The sequence below is a fragment of the Pongo abelii genome, chromosome 8, assembly GCF_028885655.2.
Source record: "Pongo abelii isolate AG06213 chromosome 8, NHGRI_mPonAbe1-v2.0_pri, whole genome shotgun sequence".
NCBI lineage: Eukaryota > Metazoa > Chordata > Mammalia > Primates > Hominidae > Pongo > Pongo abelii.
Genome location: NC_071993.2, coordinates 121,672,701 through 121,691,736, shown reverse-complemented (window position 1 = coordinate 121,691,736; position 19,036 = coordinate 121,672,701). Strand labels below are relative to the sequence as shown.

The 19,036-nt window shown below is 44.2% G+C and overlaps 1 protein-coding gene across 5 annotated transcripts in view; it reads left to right on the top strand.

Moving 5' to 3' along the window:
• The window catches only part of ABLIM1 (actin binding LIM protein 1), a 341,667-nt gene that overhangs the window by 132,155 nt on the left and 190,476 nt on the right, over nucleotides 1-19,036 (top strand). Inside the window, exon 1 of one of the 5 annotated variants that reach the window (XM_054521709.2) lies at nucleotides 3,326-3,540. The exons of 3 other annotated variants lie outside the window; for them this stretch is intronic. In XM_054521709.2, coding sequence (XP_054377684.2) covers nucleotides 3,525-3,540 — 16 coding nt within the window. In that variant the 5' untranslated portion in view covers nucleotides 3,326-3,524. 5 annotated transcript variants of the gene reach the window in all.

Below are 19,036 nucleotides of genomic sequence, written 5' to 3'. Positions count from 1 at the left end.
ACCTGAGGTCAGGAGTTTGAAACCAGCCTGGCCAACACGGCGAAACCCTGTCTCTACTAAAAATACAAAAATTAGCCAGGCGTGGTGGCGCACCTGCAATCTCAACTACTCGGGAGGCTGAAGCAGGAGAATCGCTTGAAACCCAGGAGGCAGAGGTTGCAGTGAGCTGAGATTGTGCCACTGCACTCCAGCCTGGGTGACAGAGTGAGACTCCATCTCAAAACAACAACAAAAAAATGAGTCCAGTGGTATTGGGTGGAAGCAACTGGACACCTGATGTTCCAGCCCCATGGAAGGATCCTGAAATTCCTGCACTACAGGTGCACGTACAGTAAGTGACCCATGGCTCTGTAGAGGAGAATAAGCAATGAGGAAGTGGACTCTGCCGGGTTGCTTGTTTCTAGTTGTAACATTTCCCTCCTAATTGGCATCGCTACTGAAATGATGTACGCTTGAATTTTTGCCAAGAGTGGCTGTATGCTAACAAGCTTTTCTCTCCAACAAAATGGTTTCTGTCCTTTGGTCACTTGTGGACAACCCTTGCTTTATGTTGTAAGTGAATGAGAAGGAGGCAATGGGTCAGTCTGATGGGGCAAAAAACAACAAATAAAACCGTGGGTTGGTGTCCATATTATGAAGACTACGTCATCTGAGTGGAATGAGATTGAGATAAGTTCTTTGGAAATCATCTCAAGATACAAGAATAAAAAGTTCTTTCTTATGAACTATAAATTTCATTTTTATTCTTGATTTAGTTTGCTGCACTTCTTGCAGCTTTAGCTGTAAAGTAGAAAATGTCTATGCTTTGCTTCTGTTCTTAAAGCTCTTTAGCAATTCTGCCCTGAGGCAAAGAGGCAAAAACAATTTGTTTTACTCTCCCACATTCCAAAAATAACTTTAGTAATATACTCTTTGGTTATCTTAAAAGTGCAGAGTGGATACTTTTATCCCAAAGTAGCAGCGTCTGATTGGTGGGGGGACTTTTGCCGTGTGACTATTACTTAGCAACTAAATGCTGGTGACTCATTCACTTTGACCGTGGCACAGGAAAATTCTTTCCATGGAAAACACAGGCGGGGGGAGAATCTCTCTGAACCACTATGTAGTATTTTCCTTTAGAAAAGGCTTCTCTGAAAATGAATAGGCACCAGCTGTTACTCTGCCAGCTTAGTCTCCAAAGCTGCCAGAGAGCCTTTCCAAATTCTGTTTCTGTGCGATTTATCCACCAAAGTATACAGGTAGGTTCAGAACTGTAATAAGAGACCAATTTGGTTAGTAAACTTAAATCTCAGAGTTTTAAACTGCCATCCCAAGTAAAAGAAAAATTGAGCTAATGGCATTTACAATATCTGGAACACTTACATATGATCGGGTTTGCTCCAATGGTGTTTTACTGTCACATTATAGTAGCAAGGAAGGGGTGAGGAGGAGTGGGAGCTGGTGTGGGGGAAGGAAAGAGAAAGAAAGCTGCTTCCTTAGCTTTGGGCTGAATAACATGAGAGCTTTGGAGACAAGTGCTTAAGTGAGATGCCAATGTACTTAAGCAGCAAAAATATAATAAAATAGATTCACCTGCTAGGCTCACAGCACAGCCTAATTCCAGTTCTCTGCAGTTAATTTTGCTTGTCAGCATCTCCTTAAAGGCTCTGAGGGTGATTAGGAGTGGGAAAGTAGACAAGTGCAGTTTTAGCCATGAAAATTGGGGAACGTGAAGGGCTTGTTTCCTGGATGCTCTTGAACTCTGCCATCCCTCTGGGCTGGAGGTCGAGTCACTCTCATGCTTGGCTCATATTTATGAATGGAGGTTAGAGAAGCTGCTTAAACACTCTTCAGTGCTTACACTCCAGCTGGCTGCTGACTTAGGAAAAACATGACCTTATGGGGCTGCCATGGGTGTGGGGAGTGGTGTGGGCGAAGTATGTTGTCATAGAAAAGACAACCCAGGGGCTGGAGGGGACTTAGCTCTTACTTACAGCCTGAGACACCCAAGCTATTAATAGTAAAGCCCTGAGTCACAGATGTAGGAATGTCACAGCTGCCTGAGATGTGCTACTGTTACACATCAGAAAATCAGCAATGAAGACCTGCCCAAGATGAATGTGAAGAAATGGGCATTTTCCCCCCTTGTACTCAGACCCACCAAATGTAGTTCATTTCAGCCATACACACCCTCTGAGTCAAAGAGGAGGCAGGTTGATTGACTTCATTCCTTTCGGTTCCCCTGGCTCTCTTAGACTCAACATGTTACAATATTTGCAGTAAATACCGTCTAATACTGGCTGTGCATTCTGGTTCTGAAAGATGTGTTGGCCATCTGCTGCTGTCCCTGCCGTGTGATGTCTGTCTTTTTGTCTCTTGCTCATCCCATTTCTCACACATGGTGGATGTATATGGCATGCGGTTGGGACCCGGTGAGCTGGATTTGGGAGACAGAGGCTCGAGTCAGGTGGGCGTTGGCTTTGTGAACCGGAAGTCCTCAGCTCACAGGACAGCAGGACAGGTCACAGAACAGCCCGTGACCCTGTGGGTCAGAAATCAAAAGCCTCCTGAGGAGTTGCTGCTGTGGGGTCAGGCTTAGGCTGATCCTGGCGGTGGACCGTACTAGATGAGGCTGTTTGTCCCTTGTTTGTGACTGGAGTTCCTCCCTGGCGTATGCACATCCAAGGGGCTTGTCTAAAAACTCCGATGAAACAGAGGGAGAAGGGGGAAGTCAAAATCCCCCCTAAATGGATAACTCAGATTTTAACTTTGATCCTGAATTGGATCCTGGATAAAGAATAGAATCCTGAAAGATCCTCTTCTCCGGCTGTCTCTCAGTCTCTACCTTCCCCCAGCCCCATTCAGGTGAATTATAGCGGGGAGCAGCCGTGCAAACCAAATGTCATTATTCATTTTTCATAAGAAAGTGAACTTGAAATTGCCGTTAGCATCATTATTCTGTTTTTGTTTTACATTAAGGCCAATTTTATTTATCCAGTTTGCCTGAAAGAAGCCGTAGTAAAAATTGAAAGCGACTGTAACAGGGAGCCAATAAGCTAACCATTGACTAGTTTTACTTATTGGAACCGTCTCTAGCTGGTGCTCGGTCCTCCTCCTCCTGGCAATCATTTATCAGACTGTGGGAGGGGACCAGCGTTCGGGAGCCTTTCATAGCCCGTCCTCGGTGCAAGGAATACAAGGTGGTGTCAGTGACCAGAGATTAGGACAGTGGAATTTTGCATTTGTTACAGCAGCAGCTGTAGCGAGTGGTTTCAGCCGCAGGGCAGAGTCCGCGAGCAGGGCGCGGCTGCAGCTCGGCAGGCGGGCGGAGAAGAGCGCGGGGGCGATCGCGGGGCGGGCGTGGGAGCGGGGCCCGCCGAGGCGGGGCGGGACTCGAGACCACAGCCCCGGACCTCACAAGCGGATGCCGGGGCTTCTCCTGGCTGCCCCAGCGCCCGCGGATCTGTCTGCCGAGGCGCGCTTCCACTCCCAGAGTTTATTCCTCGTTCCTTCTTCAGTCCTGCTCGTCGGAGGACCCGGTTGCCATGGTGAAGGAAAAAGGTAATTATAAATATCGATCACTGTGCATGGTTGCAGAAGTTGGAATGGCACCGCAGGGCTCGGCCACCTAACGGGGACTGATCAATCGAAAGCCGGGCAGACATGTTCTCGGTGTGAGAAGCTCAGTATTGTGAAGTCTGGGTTTCCATCGAACCCAGACTTCGTTCAGAATCTTTAATTTCACCACCGCATCGGGAGCACATCCTGTTTCTGGAGCACAGCTGAGCTCTGGGGTGTGTGTCTCTTTTGATTGCTATTGCATTTTGAATTTTTTGTTGTGTTTGAGACTTGCCGTCTTGCCCCCCATCCCAGCCATCATTCTCTTCCTCTCTTACCATCGCGCCCCACCAATCAATAAGTTAATTAAGATATGTCATGAAAGGGCCCTTCCTGCCAGGGCTGGGCTGTGTGGTGCTGGGACATGCCCAGGCCTCGCTAGATCCGGCTGAAAGGAGAAGCTGGGTTGTTTTAAAGGCTTCAGGTGTTCTGCGTGTATAACCTGTCATTTCATTATTATCCCTAATCACTCCTCCAAACACCTTCTTAAAGGATGCTGCACATGGCGAAGGAAACCACATCATATCACAAGGAGAGTGTTAAAAGGGAGAGGACAGGTGTGGCCTGAACAGGTGTACATTATTTATGCACTAGGCGTGGTCCTGAAATGGAAGGTACACCTTTCAGAATTGAATGATAGTTGAAATGATTTGTTTCTCCGGGAAATGTGAAAGAACACCACAGTGCTTGTTTTGAGTGATTCAAGTAATATATAAATACACCTTGTCTTAAGAAAGTAAAATGTTGCAGGAGAATAGGGAGGGAATGTGAAAGCCCCTCACTTCTGCCTTGTCAGCTTCAATTCCCCTCTCCTCTCTAGAGATAAAATTGTTAACAGTTACTGTGTATCTTGTTAGACCCTTCTAGACCGGAATTAGAGAGAGACAGACACATATGAATATAGAAATTGAATCATTCTATGATCGTTTTTCTGTAACTTATTTTTTTCTCTTTTATTACAAGTCTTAGGGACCTTCACCAAATGATTTTATAATGTAAATAACCACTCTTTAATTTTGCTGTCCAGTACACTTAGATTTATTGTCACATTTTCTTACCGTGGGGACATTCTTTCCTCCCCAAACACAGACATCTACTCTTTCAGGGCGTTCTTGAACCATTTCAATGACTTATCTGTGTTTACTTTATCTTAAAGCTACTACAGGGAATAGATTTAAGATGAAAATGCTGAACTCAAGATGATCCTTGCTGCTTGAAACTCAGTTTGGTTCTATTATAGTAATGAATGGATTCACATACAGGATGCTGAGAGCTTAACAGTGTAAAGGCTGCACCTGAGGACAAAAGAGAACCATGATTCTGCTCTATTCACTCTGCACCTATAGATCTTTAGTAATCACATGCTGTAGCTTTGGTTTTTCAGTGGGTAAATGGTAATTGAGTGAAATTATTCGGTGTGAATAAAGGTGCTTCTAATAATATTTCCACTCTTTTGGGGGTGCTTCCAGGAACCGTCAGTACCAAACACAGATGTTGACATTTACTGCAGTTCAGATCTCTTCATTTGTAGCTCCCACCCAACTATGACATGGCGCTCATCTCTGTTGCTAATGGATATGAGTTTGTTTCCCTGATATGAGTAATTTATGAGTGATGGGAAAGGGAATTACAAAGCCATTTCTTCATTCCATTCCTGCGGGACTCTTGGAAGACCTGGCCTTGCTATATATGGTATATATTAAAGATCAGTAGTCCTCACATAGCAGCTCTTTTTTAAGTCATTGTAGACTTTCCAAAGCTTAGATTGCCTGGGTTCACATTGCTCTACAAGTCGGTGGCCACCTTCTAACTGGAACACTTTGGACAGGCCACTGAGAGGTCACATACTAGTATTATCTTAACCCTTAGACACTGATTAAAGGCTGTTCCGTTTTATTTTGAGGTCTGTGCCAGTCCACACCACTGCTTTCTGATTGCACTGACCTCAGCCATCAACAGAGAAAGGCAGGTTTGTTTCGTTTCGTTTCATTTTTGTTTGTTTGTTTTTGGTAGCTACACAAGGGTTTCCATAGGAAAAAGGGAACTTCATCATAGTCCTTAAAGTGAGAAGGGCACTGGGGATCGGGATCGTTTAGTCCAGGCATTCATCCTAGAGATGAGAAAACTGGGGATCAGAAAGGGTAAGTAAGTTGCTCAAGGTCACACAGCAGATCGTGGACAAAGTACTCATTCTCTGTGTCTCATCACACCACGTAGTGGATGAGAGACCACAATTCCCAGTGTGATGACAGCTGCTATCTCTGTCACAAGATGGTGAGCCTTTCAGAAGTGGCACTGTGTCTCCATCTTTAACTTTCCAGTGCATAGCTTAGTGTCTCCTCCACTGTAGATCTTCAAACAACCAAAACAGGTTGGCCCGTTGTCAGAGCAGGAACAGGAACCTGTGCCTTCTTGATTCAGAAACTTCTCCAATCCTCTCCATTTCTTCTTGTTCCCAGAAAAGCCCAGCTCCTTCCTTCCCTGTGGAGCTGTCAGGAATCAATTCAAGGAGGCTCAGGTCCTGGCAATGTCCATCTCGAGGAACATGGCCGGCCCAAGGAGGAGTGGCATAGACTCCCTGTTGTGCTTGCCACTTAGAGCTTACACTGGCTTGAATCATAGTTTTCTCTCTAGGATAAAATATCTGGTTTGGGGCTGACATGGGCAGGAGAGAAAGCACACTGGCTGATTGCCTCCACTAGTGTGGAGTGGCATTTGCTGACATTCTTTGACCTCATTATCTTTTGTTCTCCTGACCAGGCACCCATTCGCTTCCAGCTGCAGACACTTATTGATTCCGTAATCTTGATGAAATGGTTATTTCTCTTATGTCTTCAAGGGTACCTTACCCTTGCTGTATCCTGTAACAAAGAAGCACAGGAGATTTCTGTGGGTTTATCTGTCAATAACTGCCTTCCTAAATACACGCTCGTCAACCTATACTCCAGAGGCCCACTATACTCATTTTTTAAATGAGTATCATTTAAAAAGCTGTAATGTCTAGCTAATGGGTGTTATAGTGCAAGTTTTAAGAATACAAAAGGGATTTATTATTTATTTTTGTTACAGAAAATAAAAATAAGCAAATATTAGAGATTAAGCTCTATAAACACTCATTTTAAATAATGAAGAATTCTTATGGTTTGGGAACCATGTGAAAAGACTAAGAATTTAGTCACAAGACAAACTTCAAGGTAAATAGAATTTTACATTTAGGCACATCATTTTTTGTTTGTTTTGTTTTGTTTCCTGGAAGTTTTCTGACATTGTTGGATGGCCCAACTTGCTTTTGGGATAGAGCGGGACCCAGTGAAACTCATTCCAGTGTCTAAGTGGAAGGATGTTCACCTTCCACCTGACATTCATGTGTGTAGGGACGCACACATACACATACCCACAAGGCAAGTACTTTTTCTAGAGCAAGGTTTTTCAACCTCAGCATCACTGATATTTTGAGAGATAATTCTTTGTGATTCTGTCTTGTGCATTGTATGATGTTTAGCAGCAATCCTGACCACTACATACCAGCAGCACTGACTTCTTACTCATGACAATCAAATATGTCTCCAGACATTAGCAAATGCCCTTTGGGGAGCAGGATTGCTCCAGTTTGAGAACTACAGCTGTAGAGAGCAGTGGGGTGCTAAGACATCTTGGTCACAGTTCTCTTTAAGGTTTAGATCAATGGATTCCCTTGAGCACAGAGGGTGACAGATGTGAACAATTTGTCTTTTTTTTTTTTTGAAACAGAGTTTCACTCTTGTTGCCCAGGCTGGCATGCAATGGCCCTGTCTCAGCTCACTGCAACCTCTGCCTCCCAGGTTCAAGCAATTCTCCTGCCTCAGCCTCCTGAGTAGCTGGGATTACAGGCATGCACCACCACGCCCAGCTAATTTTGTATTTTTATTAGAGATGGGATTTCCCCATGTTGGCCAGGCTGGTCTCGAACTGCTGACATCAGGTGATCCATCCGCCTCGGACTCCCAAAGTGCTGGGATTACAGGCATGAGCCACCGTGCCCGGGCTAAGATGTGGACAATTTGTATGGAAAGTCAATCAGACCACCACAGCTCCTCCTTGATGCCATTTAGCTTTTGGCAGAAACAGATGCTTCAAATAATAAAGCTACGGAAGGACTAATAAAGGCGTTCCTCCTTATTTATGGGCCTTATTTCCCAGCTCATTTCAGTTGCTGAAAATGGAAGAATCCTCTTCATCAAAGTAGATATATCTACAGAGATGTTCTAGCTTAGTTCTTTCTTTTCCTTTAGGATTCTGTAAGCCCCATTCTGGTCAAGAAACCCCTATTCCGTTATCATCTCCTGCTTGCCCTTTCTGTGTTAGGCAAAGTGCTGGGTACTCAGGAAGCTCTCAAGGGTTTAGAAGATACAACAGCTGCCCTTTGCTTTACCACCTATCGAGGAAGTAAATAAACTCACAAATAACTAATATTATGTAGATGTTTAAAGAGGCATTGGTACAGTGCTCTAGCAGGTCAAAGGTGGGAGACTTAGCTTCCAAGTATGCCGATCAGGAAAGGCTCCCTAAAGCAGGCTGCTCTTAAACTGAGGCTTTAAAGATTGGGGATATGTGGACATATAATAAATTGAAATGAAAAGAGAATGGTAGATTTGAGAGAAGCCACCACATTAAAATTGATGGGGCCTGACAACAGGTTGGGTGATTGTAATGAGAAGGATTCAGAACAAATGATCTTAAAGTTTTGAGTCCAAGTAGCTCAGGTATCAGTTTGCTAGTGGCACTGTAACAAAGTACCACAGACTGAGCGGCTTAAACCACAGAAATGTATTGTCTCATAGTTCTGGCAGCTAGAAGCCTGAGGTCAAGATGTTGGCTGAGTTGGTTCCTTCTGGGGGCTGTCAGGAGAATCTGTCCTATGCTTCTCCCCTGGCTTCTGGAGGTTTGCTGGGAATCTCTTTGGTGTTCCTTGGCTTATAGAAGCAACTGCCTTCATGTTCACAGGGCATTCTCCCTGTGTGCCTATCCGACTCCATGTTTCCCCTTTTTAAAAGGACACCAGTCCCAATGGATTAAGGCCCACCCTAATGATCTCATTTTAACTTGATCACCACTGTAAAGACCCTATCTCCAAATAGGGCCACATTCTGAGATACCCGGTTCGGACTTCAATAGATGAGTTTGGAGGGTGATGCAGTCCAACCCATTACACGCAGGCATCAGTGTTAGATGTGGCTAGGGTTGAGAAGGAGGACTGAAGAGGAGCAGAGTGGAATCAGATGTGGGATGGGAGAGAGTTGCTAGTGGTGAAGAGGAAGGGAGGAGGTCGGTGGGAGGAAGGAGATGAGCTCAGTTTTATAGACCTTAAGCCAGCGTTGGGGATAAAGGACTGGGGAGTGACTAGAAGTGAGTAGTTCAATTCATACCTCTTGGGCAGACTCTGAGATTTCTTGGCTGATTTGTGCAAAGTTGCTACAATCTACCTTAAGGAAGATAACATTAGAAACAGGCCTTGCTTTCCCTTTGGAATAACAGGAGGCATTCAGATGTTAGGCATCAACAGGGAAGCCAACACCACACCTTTCTGCCTCAAGCTGCTGGGTCCAGCACCCTTTATGGTCTGATAGTAGCTTCTTCCTGCCACATCCAAAAACCACTGCAGCCTTGTTCTTGGCAGCTCCTGAGAACAGTGATATACTGTGTCTCAGATGTGACCTACACCCTGGCACCAAAGTAATCCTTTTAGGACACTGAATCATTTCCCAGCTCAAAAACCCAAATAAATGACAAGGCAAGGTTCAAAGCTTCCTGCTTGTCATGCGGGGTTCTCCTCAAGTCCTTAAAATACTTCCTCCCTGCTTACTTCTAAAAAAAATGTTCTTCTAAGCCAATCTTATTTTATTTTCATGTTAATGTTATTAAATCTGTCAGTGATTGAACACATACTAAATGGCAGAGCTTCATATACATTGTCTTTAATCTTGAACCCATCAAGGTAAGTAGTATCTTCCCCCTAATAGGTGAGGGAAAGGAGACTCACAGGAGGTCAGAGATCACTTAGCTAGCATGTAGAAAAGCTAAGTTTTCTATCCATTTTTCTGCCTATCTGGCTCCAAAACCAGTGCTAATGTCTACCCTGAGCCCTTTTACCTTTTGAATGACCACAGGAGTGGTATTTTCTGCTCTAACCTCAGTCATAGTGTCTACCTGCCTTGTGAGACATACTGTATCCCCCTTTTATGTATTTATCAAAGATCTAACTCAAGTTTGGCTTTCTTATAGAGCTCTTCAAAGGCCCATCCCTTCTGCGAATTCTTCTAGAATTATTCTGTGCACCTAAGTAAACATCAGATAAACAACAGTTGTTACCTGTGCAACTTAGGACAGTGCTCTTTTTCTCAAGTATTTGACTTCATATGCAGTCTTGTAAAACAACCTTAGGAGCTGTGAAGTGTTGCCGCCTCTAATGCTATCTGCCCTCCCAAAACACACACCCACACAGACACTACCCACTCAGATGCATGCACGCTGCCTGGTGTAATCAATACTCACTTCTATTCCATCCTCAGGAAAGGCTAAGAACTGTAGGTTTTTCACTGTGGTGTAATAATTCCTCATGTGTGCGATGACTATTGAGTCACTATCCAGGCATCTTCTTTCACATATGCTAGCCACTCCTAGCCATGGGTTGAAGTTTAATGCCTCACCCCTACCTGCCCTTGGATTTGTGTTAACTTCAAAAGCTCCAGTCTTTTAAAGGGGATACCACCAACAAGTTCATTTCCTAAGTAAGGTCTAAAGGGAAGTGATAGATTAAAGGAGACACTATGAGGCTACAAGTTTCAGAATAAATTGTTCTTGATCAGTGACTTATTCACACTACTCAACTGTGAATTTCCCATCTTTGTGTGGAGGGGTGCTCCAGTTTTTGTCATCATATTCTGCTTGAGAGAAAGCAATCCAAGTGTGAATTGATCGTACTATTTTATAAATGAAAGTGCTACTCTGACCAGGAAGTGTGGCTCTGCTTCACTCCAGAAGTACTGTCTGAATAATGGGATTTTCAAAGCTAGGGGAAAGGATTTCACATGTTTAAAAGAAAAAAAAAAAAATCATAGCAAATCTCCTGCCCTCTAACACCAACTAATTGATGTCTAAAAAATGTTTATCCAGAGAGAAAAAGATGTCATTTCTACAATATAAATAAATATGAGAGAAGGAATACATTGACTTGAATGTGTTCAAGGCTCTTGAGGGCAATTTTTGATGACAGGAATGGAGTCAAGAATATGTAGACAGTGGGCATCTGAAATGGAGGTTGGGCCTCATCTACTGTTAGCTACTCTCAGACTTTGGAGGTGGTATTGCTTCTTGCCTTTCCCATGCCAGGCCAAATGACCAGGAAGGATGAACCACTTGTATTGCATCACAGAGAGTTTCTTTTAAAGAACAACAAATTGACTTTTCCAAATTCCTGCAGAAGATGTACTGCAAGAGACTCACCCCACCAAGAAGCATATCTTAGCATTTGATTCATTTTGAGGAGGAGGCCCTCTTTGCCATCGTATTCACAGCCCTAGGGGTCAAGAAAGAGGATCCTGGTATTGTTGTCTTCTCCTATGCCAAAGTCAAAGTGCTGAGTGTTTTCCTGAGCCAGCATTAAAGAGCCAGAGAACTTTTCAGAAGGTTCAGTGATCAGTGAGTGGTGCAGGATATCTTCCCATTGTGGTTGAGTTTGATCCGGGCACACCACAGTAAAAACCAGCCCAGCTTCCTATTTCATTGTGTGTTTGTCTGATGGTGACTCATACCGAGAGGTATGTTTATCCCAAACTGGCAGGAGCTGTGTATTCAAGGGCAAATTTTGTTAACAGTGGAGAGAGCGAAAATTTGTTATGCATGACCTCTTTTCTCTGAAACATTGTATTTGTGCTCAGACTGACATAATTAATGTTATTATGGTCCAGTGTCCCCTGGGGGTGGACCAGGGGTGAGTTTGTGTGTCCCTGTTGCAATGGAACAGGCTGGCTTGTTTGAATACTTGCATTTAACTATGAAGATCCTGGCTTTTTTTTAATACTTCTAAGGAAATTACTGTCTAGGACAGTGCTTCTCAAATTTCAACTGGGATCAGAATCATCTGGAAGGCTTGTGAAAACACAGATTTCTGGGCCCTGCCCTCAGAGTTTCTGATTCAGTAGGTCTGGGAAAAGGCCTGAGATTTTGCATTTCTAACGCTTCCCGGATAATGTTGATGTTCTTGATTCAGGGACCACATTTTGACACTGTGCAGGTAATCTGTGGTTTCTGTGGGTAAAATGACCAGCCCTACAGGTGGGTAAGTCAAAATTTTTATAGAAGTAGCTTCTTCATTCCCTTTTGCAAATATCATCTTGCTCACCATGCACAGATGGCAAAAAGAAGGTAAAGAACATCACTGTCACTCTGGCTCTCCTGAGTCAGATGAAACAAAGCCATGTTTCATAATGAAGCAGACCTGTGAGATCCCAGTGGCCAAGAAACTGCTGTCAGTATATGATACTGGGAGCAAAGGTTGGCAGGAAGTTCAAGTTACTTTTTCATGGGGGTGAGTTGGGGCTCAGCGTGACTTGGAGAAGGCAACATTAATTCAGAATGAAGGCACAGGTGTGCATATTCTGCAGGCATCACTCCTATGTCTCCAAGACTTAGATGAGCATGTTTACCTGGAATCGTAGAGCTGTTTGGAATTTTTGGGTAAAAGTTCATTAACAACACAAAAATTAGCCAGGCATGGTGATGCATGCCTGTAGTCTCAGCTACTCGGGAAGCTGAGGTGGGAGGATGGCTTGAGCCCAGGAGGCAGAGGTTGCAGTGAGCTGAGATGGCCATGCACTCCAGCCTGAGCAGTAGAGCCAGACCTTGTCTCAGAAAACAAACGAAAAAAAGGAAAAGAGTTCATCAGCTATCTTGGCTCACAAAGGCTACCACTCCCTCTTTAATCTTTGAGGAATTAAAATATGTTGTTTAGGCTTGGAGTGTTCCATTTACTACCACTGTACAATATTTCCTGTTCATTTGGTGGAAGTAGATCATCATAAAGGTCTTTCTCCTCCTTGTGTTTATGCTGAGCAGGTGAGGAGAAGGAAGAAGAGGAGGGTTTGGTCTTGCTGTCTCAGGGGTGCCAGAGGTAGAAGAAAATCTGTGTGCAAGGGGATCTGTGCAGTTGAAACCCATGTTGTTCAAGAATCAACTGCATTCTGTCTATGTTCTAGTAGTCTGTATTTTTTCTTCTGTTTATTTCTGTTGTTCTCTATTTAAAACATGAAAAGGGAAAAGTTTAAGAAGAATTAAGAAAAGTGGGTCAGGCACGGTGGCTTATACCTATAATCCCAGCACTTTGGGAGGCTAAAGCACGCAGATCACTTGAGCCCGGGAGTGCGAGACCCTGTCTCTCCAAAAAACAAAATTCCCCCCACCCCCCCCAAAAAAATTAGCCATGCATGGTGGTGTTTGCCTGTAGTCCCAGCTACTTAAGAGGCTGCAGTGGTGGGAGGATCATCTGAGCCTGGAGGTTGAGGCTGCAATGAGCCATGAGCATGCCATTGCACTCCAGCCTGAGCGATAGAGTGAGACCCTGCCTCAAAAAAAAAAAAAAGAAAAGAAAAGAAAAGTGGATGATAGGAAAAGATGGCAAGGTTGTTCCTCGTTGGAGTGTCTGATGGGGAATGGGAGAGAAGGCTGAGTACTCCCTTCCTGGAAAAATGATAGGGGCTATGGGTGCCTGGGTCCATGGACCATCTCATAGTGACACATGAGCTAGGTGGGTGTCCACTGGACTGCTGCCATATGCCACTTGAGGGACCCCTTCTGAATGGCCATCAAGGAGCAGTTTTAGGACTGATGGGGATTGGAGTCTGCAGGACGAGAGCCCAGTTATGCTGAGCACTAAAGAAGGAGTGGATGCCCCTCTGTCCCTGCTTACCTGGAAAATGCTACCACTACTGGCATGTGTAGAGATCCTAGCCTAAAACTCAGAAACAGCAATGAGCCATAGCAAAGAGCTTCTAGTAGTGGCCTGATCACATTACAATTTTCTTGAGGTCTCTTATCTGTGAGGCACTTCGAGACTAACTCGACACACTGAAAAGATCCTACCTTTAGTGGATGAATGGGTTAGCAGGTGTTGAGAGGGATGCTGATGGAGAATGCAAAATGGAGGGGACACCAGGTGATAGAACGGGGGTGAACAATCTTCTATGGGGGTTCTAAGGAAGGAAGAGCTATAGTCCCAAGGGAATCAGAAAAGGCTTTATGGAAAAGGGGGCATTTAAGATTGGTATTTGAGGAGTTCTGTAGGTTTCTTAATGTTGGGGATGGTGTTTGATTCAACCTGTATTCATTACACAGTGTCTGCGCCATAGTAAGCACTCACTGAATGTTGAATGAACTAATAAATGAATGAATGAGCTGTATGGGTTGGGGAGATGGTTATTCTTATTTGGGAAATTTTTTTTAGACTCTAATAATGAGATAAGCTACCTAGATATAGCAACAAATAAAATGCAGTTCTTGACCTGGAAGCACTCACTTTCTAGCAAGAAACAGACACACATAGATAAGTCATTATGATACAATGTGAAATGTACTCAAAGGGGAACTATGAAAGTAATATGGGACTACAGGACAGAAAGTGATGAATGTTGTTGGATGGTCATGGAAGACTGGGATTTGAAGGATGAACAGGAATGCAATAGTGGATAAAAAGAGGATTGAGAGAAGGGGACTCAAGTGGGTAAAACAGAAGCAGTAAAGTATGCCTCCTGTCTGAGGAGATGCAAGCAGCTCAGTTTAGCATTTTGGCCACATCATACAGCAATGGACATAAGGAGAGGTAAGCAATGGACATAAGGAGAGCAATGGACATAAGGAGAGGTAAGTAGGGGGGTTTTGTGAGTCACACTGAGCTAAGGATTATTAGAACTGGGGTCAGACATATGGATGCCCCGAGAATCAGGCAGGTGACCTGAGTGGAGCGTGGGGCAAACTACAGAGCATGGCCCTCCCTAAAGGGAAGAGTTACTTTGTCCTTCATCCTAGGTCCCACGGAGGGATGCAGGTCAAGTTGCCAGGCCTTCCAGTTTTCAAGAGCAGCTGGAAATAGGGATTTTTATGTAAAATCTCCAGATGTTTAAATATTGGCAAATGATTTCACTTTCTCTTTAAAAAATATTGTGTGTGGCCAGGCACGGTGGCTCATGCCTGTAATTCCAACACTTTGGGAGGCTGAGGTGGGCGGATCACTTGAGGTCAGGAGTTCAAGACCAGCCTGGGCAACATGGTGAAACCCCATCTCTACTAAAAATACAAAAAGATTAGCTGGGCCTGATGGTGCATAACTGTAATTCCAGCTACTCAGGAGGCTGAGGCAGAAGAATCGCTTGAACCTGGGAGGTGGAGGTTGCAGTGAGCCAAGATCATGCCACTGCACTCCAGCCTGGGCAATAGAGTGAGACTCCTTCTGAAGAAGAAAAAAACATTGTGTGGGCCAAACAAAACATGTCTGTGGGTAGGACTCAGTCAAAGGGCCTCTCGATTATGGTTTGGAGTTTAATGACATGTCCACCACGCCTACCCCAGGAAGAAACACACTTTTACACAGCAAGACCCAGGATTCATATACACATGCATATAGATGGCTGAAATAAAACTCACATGAAGCAATACTTACCTTTATTCTCTGCTATTTTCTTTTCTAGTTTTTAAGTATGCCGGTGATGATCCATTAAACTTATTTTATGTTCCAGTGGTTCAAGACCCAAAGTTTGAAAAGCATTGGCTTAGACCCTCTACACTAACTAATTACACTTTTATTGATGAAACAGAATAAGGTACTTCTGTGGGCAACCATGTTTCCATTCTGAGTACTCTCGTTATTGTGATAATAGGTATGTTTGGGTTACGTTGGGTTTCTTCACTTGCAACTGGACAGGTTTTGACAAAAGAATGTCTGAATCTTTCATTTGCCACTTTATCCTTAACAGAAGTTGGCCGGAATTTGGTGTCATCTTTCTTGGGTGCTTGATACAATTAAGAACTAACCCAGCTGCTAAATTCAGAGTAAAATACTGTTTGAATTCTAGCTAGAAGTCCAAAGAAAACCCTCGTAGAGCCCATGTCAGCTTTCAAGCCTGGTATTTCTGGAATTGCTTTTTCAGTTGGGATCACTTTTCCCTATGAGTCTGCCTCTCCTCTTTGTGTTTACCACGCTCACCTTGTTTCTTTGCTTTTGCATCACAGCCAGGGAGGGTGGAGCAAGATCAGGACCGGGACTACCTGTCATGCATCGTCCCATCCCTCAGTGACCAGCTGTTCATCTACATTGTCGAGAATTACATGCTGGATGGCATTCATTTTTGATGTATAAGAGCTTTTCCAGAAAAAAATATCATTTCAGCCAGGCACAGTGGCTCACTCCTGTAATCCTAGCACTTTGGGAGGCCAAGGCAGGTGGATTGTTTGAGGTCAGGAGTTCGAGACCAGCCTGGGCAACATGGTGAAACCCCATCTCTACTAAAAATAAAAAAATTAGCCAGGCATGGTGGTGCATGCCTGTAATCCCAGCTACTTGGGAGGCTGAGGCGGGAGAATTGCTTGAACGCGGGAGGTGGAGGTTGCAGTGAGCTAAGATCATGCCACTGCACTCCAGCCTGGGCGACAGAGCAAGACACTGTCTCAAAAAAAAAAAAGAAAAAATATAATTTAAGGGCTTTGGAGCGAGTTCACCCCTCCCTCAGGAATGTCCAAAAGGTGAGTTGTCAGCACACCTTCCATGCAGCAGGAAAGGTTTAACCATTCCTTGGGTGCAGGGCATGTCTGTCATCACCCCTATCTTGACTTGAAAGCACCCTTGCAATATACAACAGGATTCAAAAAGCACTTGGACTTTTGCAACAAGAGCCCAGGAGTGGCTTCTTGCCATTGAAGAGAGTTGACATGATGGAGACACCCCCAGGGAAAGGCCACGCCTGCCATGAAAACCACACGACCACAGTGAGGCAACACTAATATGGTAGTTTTGCATAATAAGTAGGCAAAGATGCCAACTACTAAACATGAATCAGGCAAGCAAGGCCAGCCAGAGAGTCGGCAGTCAACACAGTACTTTCAGGTTGGGGGCTAGTGTGGTGCAAGATGACCAGGAGCAGCATTGGAGACGAGATTGGAAGGCACCTTGTTGACAGGGCCTGCGCCTTGCCGCTCCAGGGCACTGCTTTCATCTGAGTTGGGGGCAGCACCCTCTGGAGTTGTGCAGCCACAGCCTGCACATCTTTACCCAGGGGCAGTGTGCCTCCAGGGAGCTGGCGCTGCAGTTGGTAGTGGGCAAATCACGTTTCTACAACTTCCCGGAGGACATAGAGCCAAGCTCCTAACCTGTCTCAGAGTCAGGGTTTTTTTCAGTTAAAACAATACTGAGAACACCCAATTTTCTCTCCACATCAGGAGGTTTAATAAGTTATCTGGTGAGTTTGAGCATTGGAAAGAATTATTAGTAGATCACAACAAAATAGGTAGAAAACATGATGGATTATTCATCAGTAGCTAGGCAAGTGGGAGAAAGGGAAACGATTAAATCTAAGAGAACAAAAACCATTGTACAAGAAAGGGAAACTATTCATAAGAAGCACTACAGAGTCTAGCAGAGCAATAATTATATTCTTAAAGAGTAAACACTGACCATGGGTTTAACCAAAATTTGTGGTGTAGGCCTATCGGTAAGAGCCAAATCTTCACCTGCAGAAACAGGATGTCAGTAGCTAATGGCTGAGTTGATATAAGCGTAGTGTTAAGAAAAAAACACCAAAAGTTGAGCACATTTGCCTATAGGGGTTTGGAGGAGTGGGACAGGCAATCACCATCACGCATTATAAGCATATTTGTTTCTTTGGGTTTTTTAAACTTTTTTTTTCTTATAGAGACAGGGTCTTGCTATGTCACCCAAGCTGGTCTCAAACTCCTGAGCTCAAGCGATCCTACTGCCTTGTACTCCCAAAATTCTGGGATTACACATGTGAGCCACTGCCCACACTTAGCCTAAACTTTGATAATAAATAAATAAACATGGGGTAAAAAACCCATACTTCCCACTCTATATCTTTATTGTTAGGGTTAATTTAAATGAAATAGTGTGCGAAAACTTCAAACGTGGCCTGTGCCATGTGCTCAATGAATGTTAATGAAAGTCAGCTGGTCTGTGGAGTTTCTTTAAGCATCAGTGTAGGAGCACAGCCCAGAGCCAAAGGAATGGCCTGAGGTCCCTTGCAGATAAAAGTAGGACTAAGAAGTAGGTGGTGAGACGCTGGGCACAGTGGCTCATGCCTATAATCCTAGCACTTTGGGAGGGCAAGGCGGGTGGATCACCTGAGATCAAGAGTTCGAGACCAGCCTGGCCAGTGTGGCGAAACCCCGTCTCTACTAAAAATACAAAAAAAATTAGCCAGACGTGTTGGCACGCACCTGTAATCCCAGCTACTTTGGAGACTGAGGCAGGAGAATCACTTGAACACGGGAGGCAGAGGTTGCAGTGAGCCAAGATCACGCCATGGCACTCCAGCCTGGGCAACAAGAGCAAAACTCCATCTCAAAAAAAAAAAAAAAAAAAAAAGGTAGATAGTGAGAAGAACTAAATTTGTAACCAGAAGGAGAGACAATGTTCAACTGCCTTCGGCTAGGATTTTCAGAGGCTGAACACCCTTTCCTATAGTATATATCCTTCTCTTTCTCACTTGCCCCTTGTGGTACAGCTGTCCTTCAGTTGCCTTGGTGGCTTTGTAAAGTTATTCCCTAAAGCTTCAGGATTTTATAGGTTTGCCTAAAAAGTAAGTCGTGTTTATAAATGGGAGCTTTGCAACCAGTCTTCATGGGTTCGAATCCAGATCGCCAGTTTACTAATTGTGTATGGGAGCTTGGCAACCAGTCTTCATGGGTTCGAATCCAGCTCGCCTGTTTACTAATTGTGAATGGGAGCTTGGCAACCAGTCTTCATGGGTTCAAATCCAGCTCACCTGTTTACTAATTGTGAATGGGAGCTTGGCAACCAGTCTTCATGGGTTCAAATCCAGCTCACCTGTTTACTAATTGTGCCACCTTGGGCAAGTCACTTAACCTCCTGTTGCCTCAGTTTCCTCATCAGAAAATAAGGACGATAATAGTACCAATTAATAGGGTTATTTTGAAAATTGAATCAATTAATCCACATAAAGCATTTAAAACAATGCCTGGTCACCCATCGCCTCCTGGCACCTAGCTCAGTAATTGCTATTCCTTCTGTTACTACTGTCATTCATTTCGACTGGGTAAAGTCAGGGCAATGTGTCCAATGAGATGGAGTTTAGTAACAGATTAGTTTGAGGATCCCGGAAAGTAAGTAGAGCTGAGATAGGTGAGTCGAGGAACCCAGGAGGGTCCACCCCTTTCCACT